This window comes from Haliotis rubra, unplaced genomic scaffold (assembly GCF_003918875.1).
Source record: "Haliotis rubra isolate DU_JTF1 unplaced genomic scaffold, ASM391887v1 Scf13, whole genome shotgun sequence".
In the NCBI taxonomy this organism is placed as follows: domain Eukaryota; kingdom Metazoa; phylum Mollusca; class Gastropoda; order Lepetellida; family Haliotidae; genus Haliotis; species Haliotis rubra.
This window is the reverse complement of record NW_025765225.1, coordinates 3,140,503-3,152,767: the sequence shown is the minus strand read 5'-3', so window position 1 is coordinate 3,152,767 and position 12,265 is coordinate 3,140,503. Positions and strand designations below refer to the sequence as shown.

The 12,265-nt window shown below is 38.5% G+C and overlaps 1 protein-coding gene across 3 annotated transcripts in view; it reads left to right on the top strand.

Moving 5' to 3' along the window:
• LOC124267149 (exportin-1-like) overlaps positions 1–12,265 on the top strand; it is a 28,853-nt gene that overhangs the window by 2,365 nt on the left and 14,223 nt on the right. For 2 of the 3 annotated variants that reach the window (XM_046702039.1, XM_046702038.1), the window contains exons 3-14: positions 440–617; positions 768–874; positions 1,962–2,077; positions 2,278–2,392; positions 2,647–2,766; positions 6,470–6,524; positions 6,842–6,918; positions 7,560–7,718; positions 8,278–8,475; positions 9,179–9,317; positions 9,441–9,544; positions 9,926–10,003. In XM_046702039.1, the coding sequence (XP_046557995.1) occupies positions 440–617; positions 768–874; positions 1,962–2,077; positions 2,278–2,392; positions 2,647–2,766; positions 6,470–6,524; positions 6,842–6,918; positions 7,560–7,718; positions 8,278–8,475; positions 9,179–9,317; positions 9,441–9,544; positions 9,926–10,003 (1,446 nt within the window). The remainder of the gene's footprint in view (positions 1–439; positions 618–767; positions 875–1,961; positions 2,078–2,277; positions 2,393–2,646; positions 2,767–6,469; positions 6,525–6,841; positions 6,919–7,559; positions 7,719–8,277; positions 8,476–9,178; positions 9,318–9,440; positions 9,545–9,925; positions 10,004–12,265) is intronic. The other variant, XM_046702040.1, reaches the window with a different exon arrangement.

The window sequence follows — 12,265 nt, the reverse complement described above, 5'->3', positions numbered from 1 at the left end:
AAATGGAGCTGTGCATAGATTCGCTGTGGAAGTCATGGCCAGGCAATTTCGAGAGTGATACTTAACCAGATCATATAACCATCAGCTGATAAAGATGTTTTCTTTATCTTTAAGTTATCAAGGCAGGGAGAGGGAGGTCTTTATTGTGCAAAGAGAACAAGTGAAAATATGTCTCAAGCACTGCTAATTGTACAGGAGTTTTCCAGCAGTTAAAAGGATTTTGAAAACAGTCTCCCTACCAACCCATACTATTCACGTTTATAATCTTTGAGTCCATATGGTTTATGACATAAAAAACAAGTATATTTATGATTTTAGTGGTCCACCAATTAAAGCCCAATATTATTAGCAGAATGTTGCAATTCTGATGCAAAAAAGTTGGTCATGGTCATCATTGGGTAGTGTACAGAACTGATTGTTACCGTAATTTCTCCTGAAGCAACAGCAGATGGCCCAGAAGGTTCTTACAGAGCTGAAAGAGCATCCAGATGCCTGGACAAGGGTGGACACAATATTGGAGTTTTCCAGTAACCAACAGACCAAATACTATGCTCTTCAAATCCTGGAGAATGTTATCAAAACTAGATGGAAGGTCCTACCACGTCCTCAATGTGAAGGTTTGTAAATTGTTTCTGCTTGAATCTGCATGGCGTATTTGTAACATTGAAAAAGCAGTAAGTGACTTTCTTATTGTCAATTGTTTTGTTTGAAGATCGTGTTGATGATATTAATTGCTCTTTGTAAGTAAGTACGCATTTCCTTTTCAGGAATCAAGAAGTATATTGTTGGACTTATTATTAAGACTTCATCAGAGAGCTCATCTTTGGAGAGGGAAAAGGTCTACCTTGGAAAGCTTAACATGATTCTAGTCCAGGTAATTAGGCTTAGTTCTTTTACCTTCATTTGGAAACAATGTTCTGACCAATAGGGGTGAAACGGTATACCACGGTATTAGCAGAACCGCAGTATTTTGCCTTCGGTTTGGTATACCTTAATGCAATGAAAAGAATCGGTATTTTCGGTTAGTATCGTCATTTTATTAACCCTTTTCTAGAAATTGAATCATTTTGTCCAAATCTATGCGTTTCTTTTCATTTCTACATTATGATCATATCTCATATACCGAACCCAAACAGACAAACCGAAGGCCTTGCACCACAATACGTACAGTACCATGGTAAGAGCGTACCGTTTCACCCCTACTGACCAAAAGAAAACCTTCACTGAACACAAAAGTCTTCAATGATACACTCTTTTTCCATGCATAGATACCATGGTGCTCAGAAACAACAGGGCGTCTAATATTCAGTACAGTTACTGAGCATATTGTTGAAGAATGTGTAACTTTGGAACAAAGTAAATTTGGATATTAAACCATGCTTTGTACATTGATGCTTCATACATTTGGTGCTATGTAAAAAGTCATTAGATTTAACAGAGATTTTATCGTAGTCGCTATGAATTTTAGCCTCAAACTATGCCAATACAATGGCACTAGAAATTAAATGAAATTTGAAGAATATTCATTAAAATTTGCATGTATAGACAAAAACATATATTTTCGTTGATTAAATACATTTTCGCCAAAAAGAGGTGATGAGAAGAAATGTAATGTGATAATTTGGAAATTTGGAAATCTGGTGTTGGAGTTACCTGAAATTAAAGCTTCACTCTTGATTAGCGTCATATTATCTTTCTCAGAATCCATCATGAATTAAAGTATTTAGTTGACTACTAATTTTATGGTCAAACTACAAATTTTGATCCTTGAAGCTACTATTTGCAACACTTTGGGGTGGCATATCTGGATCAAATATGTTAGTGAGTGCCGATAGTTTTTGAGAAAATCTTCATAATACCAGGCAGAGTGAAACGCATACATTTCATGTCTGAGAGTTTAAAGCAGGATGATATATTAAGATATAAATACATATATACTTACAATGTTTTTGTCTTTTCAGATTCTCAAATATGAATGGCCACGTAACTGGCCATCATTTATCAGTGATATTGTTGGCGCAAGTAAGACAAATGAATCTCTTTGTCAGAACAATATGACCATATTGAAATTATTAAGGTAAGGAAAGAGGAGCTATTTTCAATGTTAGATTGTCTCATGTATTTTATCATTAACATTTTGATCATTATTTTCTTTTGTTGATAAAGTTAACAATTTACAATGTTCTGAAGATGTTAATGAAAATGTTCAGTTATTATAACTTGTCGGAACTCAAAAGTAGGTTGTCATATTAACAAGTTTCTGTTTCTTTGCTTCAGTGAGGAAGTGTTTGACTTCTCAAGTGGGCAGATGACACAGGCCAAAGCTAAACACTTGAAAGATACCATGTGTAGTGAATTCTCACAGATCTTCCAGCTCTGTCAATTTGTAATGGTAAATATAATATCTGTATGTTATCTTGGTACATGAACATGTAAAAAATGCAATTAAATGTTCTTGTTGTGCATTCCAATAGCTTCCCATCTTATACTTTGTCCTACTGCATGACAACCAAAGAGAATATGGTCAAAGCAAAATTGCATAAAGCACTTGGCAGCATGTTTGATTCAGAAATGATGTGCATGTACTTACTGTTATCTGTCAATTTGAAACTATGGTCATCTGATAATTCTGATTTTGCTTTGCAGGACAACTCCCAAAATGCACCACTTGTAGGTTCCACGTTAGAGACGTTACTTCGGTTCCTCAACTGGATCCCATTAGGATACATATTTGAGACAAAACTGATCACAACTTTAATTTATAAGGTTTGTATTTGAACCTGTACAGATATCTTGCTTATGTGTCCAGTCACTGGTTGATGATGGGTCTAATTATTGTTATTGTCTTTTGTCTGTCTTGTCTGTTGTCTGCATGATCTTTGACACCTCAATTCTGGGGATTAAGAAGTCTAAAGAATTTTGTATCTGAAACATATAACTCACAAACCAGTCACAATATGATTTAGTTGGATTGGAATTAACCTTTTCTTTGAATGCACGTTAAGCTTTTGAATAGTTTCCCATTGTGGCACTATTATTCAAATTTATACACCTCCATCTTATCCAGGACAGTTGAACTTTAAAGGAGTAAAGTAACTGTTCTTACTCCCGTTATGTATGCATAACTCCTTCAAAATGTGTCACCACAAGTAAAGCATCCTTGATAGGTACAAGTACAATTTAGTTTTACTCGTCTGGTTTCTGTGAAGGATGTCAGTTGGCAGCCTTGTGTTAATTAGGTCACTTTCACAATGCTGAAAACTAAATAATGTGACAATAAGTGGGAAGTGTTGTATAGTTAAATGTTGATGCTTGAGTCTGCAGCATGGTATTCCCAATGTATCTTTTCTTTCAAGGAATGACATGGTGAAAAGTCCTAAATCTTTTTCTTTTCATGGGTGTTTGGATTGCTGTCTCTTGCTCATTTATCAATATTTCTGCTTTGATTTTTGAAAGATCGTTTTGGAATACTATAGCAAGATGTTTCATGTTAAGTTGTAAAAAATAGCCAACTTTGAAGTTTCATCGTAGATGCAAGGTGAATTATAAAACGTATACTGAGTGGATGATGAGAAAGTAAAGATAGATAATATACAGAATGTCAGAATATCGCAGACTTCAATTTTGACAGTTTTCAAAATTAGGTGTCCTTTGGGTGCTTGACGTTTTCTCCCATGGTATTTGAATCTGTGAGTTTTAAAAATCTATTCATTCCATGTAGAAATGAGTAAAATTCTTTCCTCAATTTTCATCCTGTTGTTGAATTATAATTCACATTGCAGAACATTCTTAAATGATATAATTGATATAAATGAAACCTGAATTTAGGAATTTGTACTGGCATTTGCCATGAACATGTCAACTATCAATACCTGAAACAGCCATAGGCGCCCGACTCTGATATATTTATAAGCATGACCTATATATATATATATATATATAGATATAAGAAAGGTGTGTCAGTAAATCGAAACAAAATGGCGGCTCGGCTCAGCTCGGCTCGGTTTCGTTCTGACAAACGCTTCCATCGCTTTGACCGCTAATTAAACTGCACAATTTATACTCAGTTGACCTCTGTAAAGTAACTTGCGTATCACAAACCTGATGATTTTATTCCCATTTAAAGCTTTCAATAATTTTGCCGTCCATTCTCGGACGAAATCAGGACATATGCTCGGAAGTAAACAAATCTCAGGCTACAGACCCGCACCGAATAGTAGAGCGAGTCTCTAATTGGATGATATTGTTGCACGTTAAAAGAGGTGGGAGTAATAGAAGACGCTATCCAATCAGAGACTCGCTCTACTATTCGGTGCGGGTCTGTAGCCTGAGATTTGTTTACTTCCGGGCATATGTCCTGACTTCGTCCGAGAATGAACGGCAAAATTATTGAAAGCTTTAAATGGGAATAAAATCATCAGGTTTGTGATACCCAAGTTACTTTACAGAGGTCAACTGAGTATAAATTGTGCAGTTTATTCAACGGTCAAAGCGATGGAAGCGTTTGTCAGAATGAAGCCGCGCCGGGCCGCCATTTTGTTTCGATTTACTGACACACCTTTCTTATATCTTATATATATAGGTCATGCTTATAAATATATCAGTCGGGCGCCTATGGAAACAGCCGGATAAACCCTTGATCTGGCTTTCTGACTTTGTTCAACAGCAGAAGAGCAGTTGAAACCTGTTCATACCCGTTGAGACCTACTACAACAGTGTTTTCTTATGAGGACATATTAAAAAAAACCAGTTTCTTCTCACTTTTGCTTTTATAAGATAATTGTAGTACATCTAATTCTGATTGTATTTTCACTTTTTTGTTCTATTTTGGAACAACTCCAATCTAATGTAAAAGATGATTTTAAAAAAAGAGAAAAATAACATTATTTGTCTTCATGACAGCTTACATCAGTATTATGTTTACTAAAGCATGCTTTAGACATTTTGGTGCTTATTCGTAGTAGTACAGATTTATGAAATATACTTCACTTTAAACCATTTCAAAACTGGGTCATACAGTTTATAGTTTCTGGTGAAAAATATTTTTTTCCTTTTACCTGTTCTTTTGCATTTGGTTAGTGAGAAACATTTGTTTCTTTTTTACCTTCGAGGGAACATACCAAATCTTGCTGTCTATTATACCATATCAACCTGCCTTTGATTTGAAAGCAAACCCAGATAAGATTTAGCTCATGTGGGTACTGTGCCCATTGTATTTTTGGGGAGTGGGTATTATGAATGTTGAGTGCGTATTTCATTTTCCCTTACCCACTGCTTTCAAATATGTGGGTATTTCAGTGATTTTACTCACCTAAGTATTATGTCATTGAGTATGTTTACTAAGCAGGTATGTTGTGCCTTATGTCATACCTAATCAAAACCAACTTAAATATAATGGAAATGATTTCATAAAAAATCACCCATCCTGTACCAACAGTACAACTTGATAGCAATCGATGTCTTTTTCATTACGCTAGCGATTTTTAGAAATATATTCCGTACACATTTGTTATAAACTTTTTGCGTATCTAACATTTTGAATGCGTAATAGGTACGCAACAATTATTTTCAATGCGTAATTGGAAATTGTCTATGGGTATTTTACCCAGATACGCAGCTTATCTAGGCCTCTGACTTTCAACATTCAAATTTAATAGTATAATAACAATTACTAGAAGTATGTGTGAACAATCTTTTTGTGAAATCCTTATTCATACTGTATATTTTCTGCAGATACAATAACATTGATAAAAGCCAGTATCTGATCAAACTGATTGCCTCTTATTACCTTGTTTTATGTCAGTTATCTAAGGTTGCCAATGAAAAGGATTTTTGAGCTGGAGCTATTCATGCCACAAAGCATCAAGGAAAAAAATCAAGACATTCATATTTGGGGTGTTTTTTCTATTTTATATGTTTACTACTCTGTATACTTCTCTGATATTCTTCTCTTTGGTAAAAACAGGGTATCTTTAACTAGCGTTGGTATTGAAGGTTTGTACAGGGGGAATGTGTCACATTAAAAAATATGGTGTTATACTGTAGTTCCTGGGAAACAACATCCTTCTATTTTGCTTAGAATTTCTATGTTTACTTCAGTGACTTTCACCGAGGCAGCCTTTTGGAGTGGCGTAGCGGAAAGTTCGTCAGATGTTGGCATTTGCCGGTAGTTTCCTTTGAAAATCTGATAAATTGTGAGCCAAAGAACAAAATATAATCGTAAATACTGCAGCAACAGATCTATAATTTCTAATCATTGATTAACTTAATACTAGAGTTTTTAAGTATTAGTGTTGTTACTAGTTCAGGACAATTTGTAATGTGTCTTTAAAATTGCTACCATTGTAGATTGGTGTAGGTATATCTAAAGTCGTAGAGAAAACAGCTTAACAGTGGGATTGGCTTCAATCTTGACATGTTAAGAAAATGTTATTAGATTGAAACACATGATTTCCTTCCTATTTTTCAGTTCTTAAATGTGCCTATGTTCCGGAATGTAACAATGAAGTGCTTAACAGAAATCGGTATGTGCTGGTTGTGAAGAATGTTCCCTGATAAATGATTATTCCAGAACACAAAGTGGCTGTATTTTGGATTTCTGTGTTTCCTATGCAGGGATAGGCACATCCACCAGCCCATTTGTCTGAGACAGTAAAAATATGGAGGGACTAGTTTTGTCCTAAGACGTAAAGATTTTACCAGTTACTCCTGTGATGTTTTATGGTAAGATGAAAGAAAACAGGTTATCATTCATTGTACAGTATTGGTTTGTTATTTAGGAACTAAAATATGTATGCCTGTTTGGATGTCTTGAAATCCACTCATTGTTTTTCATTTACAGCTGGGGTACAGGTAGCTCAGATCTATGATGAGCAGTTTCAGCAGCTCTTTACCCTTGCTATGAACCAACTGAAACAGGTACACAATAATTCATGTACTAGTGTGTGCACTTTTTAAATTCCATACAGCTGTAACCCTTGTTTGAATTCCTGGTTAGTACTGGTGAATTTGCACTGATAACGAGCGACTTATTTGATTGGGTACTCATAGTCAATGACTTTGTTGCTTGTTTGTCATTATACTCTGATGGCACTGATTTATCTGGTTCTCACTCAGTTATTTACAGGCCACCCTCATAAAGTTTGAATACTATTCAGTAATTTGTTGAATAACAAACATGAATGTGTATATTGTTTAACATCCAGGGACTGTATATGTAGTGTTATTTTAATGTAACAATTGTAGTGTTGTGTTTTTTAAGGTATTTTGATAAAACCTTGGTGAAATCCTGCTACTTGATCAAATATATTATGTTCACATCTCAAATCTACTTTTGCCCTTCGAAATGTACAACTCTTACAAAAAGAGTTCAGTCAGTACACAAAGATTTACTTGGTGAGAATCAGTGTATATATCAACTTGGCATATCAGTATCATTTGTCTACAACATAATCATATGATGAAGATAAGTGATCTTAGTAGATATATTTAAGCAAGACAATGTTTGCTAGCAGTCTGTCAGAATGAACTTCTTGTCATAGCTAGTTGTCTTTTCCTAGATGCTTCCTGTTGAAACCAACATCCGAGATGCCTACCAACGAGGCACTGATGATGAGCAGAACTTTATCCAGAATCTGAGTTTGTTTCTGTGTACATACCTCAAAGAGCATGCTCAGTTAGTGGAAAAGAAACCAGAATTGCATCAGCTTCTCATGGAGGTAGGTGACATACTCTCTCTTTCTCTCATCACCTATATCAAACGGTTTTTTAGCCAACCAGGAGCCTAACTCGAAAACCATTACATATTTTTCAACAAAAATTGGTAGATATATCAAAGAGATCCCAAAGTGGTGCCTTTTGCTATTTACAGGTTTTTGTGATTTTTATTTTTCTCAGTTTCCTTGGTTTGGACTTAGTCCCAAAAAGGGAGGGGTGACTGTTCAATATCTTCTACAAGAATTGGCGGATATATCAAACAGATCTTGAAGTGGTGCCTTTTACTATTTGCAGATTTTTGGCATTTACATTTTTCATGATATACATGGAAATGATTTGGACGTAGTCCCCCCAAAAATCAAGTTGGACTTTAAGTAACTGTCAGATAATTTGTGCTTTGAAATTTGTGGGGGCCGGTGGGATTTGTTATCTTCTGGTGACTCTTGTCAATACTTTCTGTTGATTGCAAAACAAGTATAGAACTCTGTAGCAGTAATTATGCAGCACTGTAGGTATAAGGTAAGTGATTGAGTTGGTAACATGTAACCTGTATGTTTGCAGTCTCTTCATTATTTGATACGGATATCTGAAGTTGAGGAAGTGGAAATCTTCAAGATTTGTCTGGAGTACTGGAACTCCCTGGCAGCAGAGTTGTATCGAGAGTCCCCTTTCTCTGCTAGCACATCGCCATTAATCATAGGCAAAACTCATACCGAAATGCCTGTAAGAAGGCAACTGTATAATCCAGTGTTGTCAGAGGTTAGTACACTTTTTTTTGGCAAGAATCATTTCTTTTTTTACTGCTTCTGAAGTCTTCATTAACACGAGGAAACACTTTTATGCCAAGCCATCATCCCACAGACGTGGACTACTTTTGTTAACATTCATGATGAAAGAATGCATGTATCATATTGTGGTATGTCATGCAATACATGAAACTTTATTGCTATAAATTCCAGTGCAAAAAATCATGCTAAAACCCATTCAGGGCTCCAGATAAGTGCCGTATCGACGTATGTACGGGGGGGGAAATATGCATGATACGGTAGGAAATAATTAAGAAAACATAGCAGATACGCACCACAGCAATGGTGTACGGTCTTAGAATCATTTACAGACGTATTTATCTGAAAAAGTATTGTTTTATTGTTTATTGACCTGTTCACAAAAGAGCAGCAATGTTGTGGTGCATATATGAAACGAAAGATTACTGATACTCCATTAAATTCCATTCAGTACTGTAAATGTACACGTTTTCCAGTACTCCTATATTTGGAAAATCAAGAGTATGTACTCCTGAAGTTGAAAAATTATCTGGAGCCCTGCTATTGCTAGCATTAAAAAACGAAAACTATTCCATGATGGTATCTGATTAGACATACACCATAACCAGTCCTCTGCTGAGAGGACAGAACATCCTCCTCAAAGTAGGGCTGATTTGTGTAAAACTGTTTACCTCCAGGTTCGTTTGGTGATGATATCTCGGATGGCTAAGCCAGAGGAGGTCTTGGTGGTAGAGAATGAGCAGGGAGAAGTGGTGCGAGAGTTCATGAAAGATACAGACTCTATCAACCTGTACAAGAACATGAGAGAAACACTAGGTAAGATAGAATCCCAATGCACCTTGAGTAACCAGTGGTTGGACCATGTCTAGGGATTTCATTTCTAACATATTTGAAAATATTCCACATAATTCTAAACATGAAAATGGTTGTCTTTTTCAGTATACCTCACACATTTGGACTACACAGATACAGAAAATATCATGACAGAGAAACTGCACAATCAAGTTAATGGTACAGAGTGGTCATGGAAAAATCTCAACACGGTAAGAACTGACAGAGGGGCTTATTTGTTCAAGATTATCAAATATTATAGAAAATGTGTGGAATTAACACACACATAATGCACACTGACAAATACATCAATTTATTTTAGGGGGTACCAGCTACTTGCTGTAGTTTTGTGTTAAATGTGTGTAATAAACTACATTATAACAAACTAAACTTAGTGGTACCTTTGGGTTTGTGATGTTGAAAATACAGTATATTAAATGAAAATACATCTTTGTCATGTATCCTTCAAGGTAGTTGTTTATGATGTCATGAAATCTTGTTCATATCACTACAGATGTAACAACTCAAACATGCTTTAACTTAACTGTATAATAGTTCAGTGTAATGACCCTTTGTATCATACTGTGTTACAGTTATGTTGGGCAATTGGATCTATCAGTGGGGCCATGCATGAAGATGATGAAAAGAGATTCCTAGTCACTGTAATCAAAGTAAGTGGTGTGTGTGTGCGCGCGCTCACGTGTGTGTGTGTGTGTGTGTGTGTGTTTCGAGCTGTGTATTGTGGCTTAAGTGGCAAGATGATATATCCCGATAACAGTTTAATGAGGCGAGACGATATATCATGAAAGTATTGGCAAGGAACCTGCAAGACGATTATCATTACGATACAATGGTGGCGATACAATACGTATCCCGATATTTTACATTCGTTTTCATAGAGATCGTCCTTGGGGTACATATATGCATTTTCTGCGGCTGAAAATGTCATGTGACAGTTGTATCAATGTTTTAATAAAAATATTGTACAATAAATAAACTCTTTTTTATCTATTATTCGGCCCCCACCACGTGGAGTTACCTCCCTGCTACGCATGCGTAGCCAACTGGGTAAGCACCTAGGCCTGTATCATCATTCCTTCTGCTGTCACTCAAGCGTTCACACGTGTTCCGAGTTACTAAGCTGATTTACGTCTCTTGTGAAGAATGCCTGAGACTTCAACAACTGTATGTATGGTCTTGATTCGTTCTTGAAAAAGAAAAAGAACAGTTTTATTGACTTTGCGGTCTGTTATTTCTCATTTATGTGACTTTGTATTAAATTTTTTATGCTAGCTTTCCCGTGGTTTACACTGGTGTTGCTATTCCATGGCGGGAAGTTTAACGTGCCACGTGGTTGAAATATTGCATTATTAACCAAGTATTTCAGGTCGCGTGGTCGCATTCACGTAATTTTCAATGTTTTGTACGTGTATATTTTTGCTGCTGTGTTCGACGTTAGCTACATGCTTGCATGTTTGCTTTCAGGCGTTTACTGGGTGTACTGTCTGGGGGCAGAATATCCCCAGAGCTGATAGGCATGACAAATGCTTGTGCTGTTTAGAGAAAGCGGGGCATCACCCTGAAATCTGCGAACTCTGGCCTTTTCCTCCCGAGCCCAGAAGAGATGGGCGGCTGATTTCCTTTTTTATAAGGAATTGCGGGAGGGGAACTGACCCAGGAGGGTCTCTTTCCTCCCCCCCCCCTGTCCAAAGCCAAAAAGGCTAAACAAGCTAAACCTAAGTCTTCGCATAAGTCGCATTCCTATGTCAACAATCACTCAATTGTTTCAGCAGCACATGGACTCTGTGAAGTCCCTTGTTCATGAGTCCATTGGAGGTCTCCGCCAGGAGTTCCTCGCCCACTCTGAACAGGGGACCGAGAGTCCGGGGGTGGGATCGCCGTGTCCGGCTTGATCCCTTAGCATAGAGGCGACTATTGATTCTTTGCCTTTGGCTTCGGGTCCCGGCCTCGGCTACCCAGGAGGGGGAAGGTTCGCTCCCAGTCCCCCTCGCGGTGCTGGCGCAGGGTCCGTTGAGGATTCCTGGGGGTCCGGTCCCTGCGCCGCCCCGCCCCATGAGAGCGGAGGAGCCGGTTCTGCCCGGTCTTCCTCCCGTGTCTCGGGACCGGGGTTTGAGTGTTGTGTCGGTTGCCGGAGCGGGGAGTTCCTTTGGCTCTTCCCTTCCCACGGCGTCTGTGGCTCGGCCTCCCAGCGGGTCGGGGTTCGGCTCATCTTCACGAGGAGACCCGAATTCTGACTAGGGCTCGGGTGCCGAGTCTATGGATGTTGGGGAGGTCAAGGAGTCGGAGGGTACTTGTCCGTTTCTCGTCGGCTCTCCGGGAAGTTAGGCAAGATATTGCCGAGTATATACCCCAAACTGCGGTGCCGAAATGTTGCTTGGACTCGACTGAGTCCGCCTGCCGGGTGAGGGTTTGCCCCTAGGCAACCCTCGCAGACACAGCTCCGTATCTTGCCTTCCCTGGTGCAGGACATGATGGATCCCCTCTTGGTGAGGTCACGCCTCTGTTTCTACACAAACTTGTTAAGAGGTACCAGCTGGGGGATGATTCTCTGTTCTTTGTGCCGGTGGCTGACGAGTGTGCGTGTTCACTTCGGTCGCCCTCGGGGGAGGCTCGGCTTCCTCAGGTGCAGCCCCGGCTGCCAAGCAAGGGTGGTTAGTTCCACCATTTGCCCTAGCGGGCGTCCCCCTGCGGCAGGCATACCAGACTTACGAGGAAGTCTACCGGAATGCGATGCAGCAGGTGGGGGTGGTAGTCCACAAGGCCTACCTTTCCTCTATTCAAAGGTTGGCTCTGGAGGCGGAAGGAAGCAATGGTGACGTTTCCCTGCTTCGCTTGCTTCCGAAGTACAGGCGCACCTGACGCGAGACTCTTTGCTGTCTGCCGCATCTACGGTGATGTGCGCAGTCATGGGG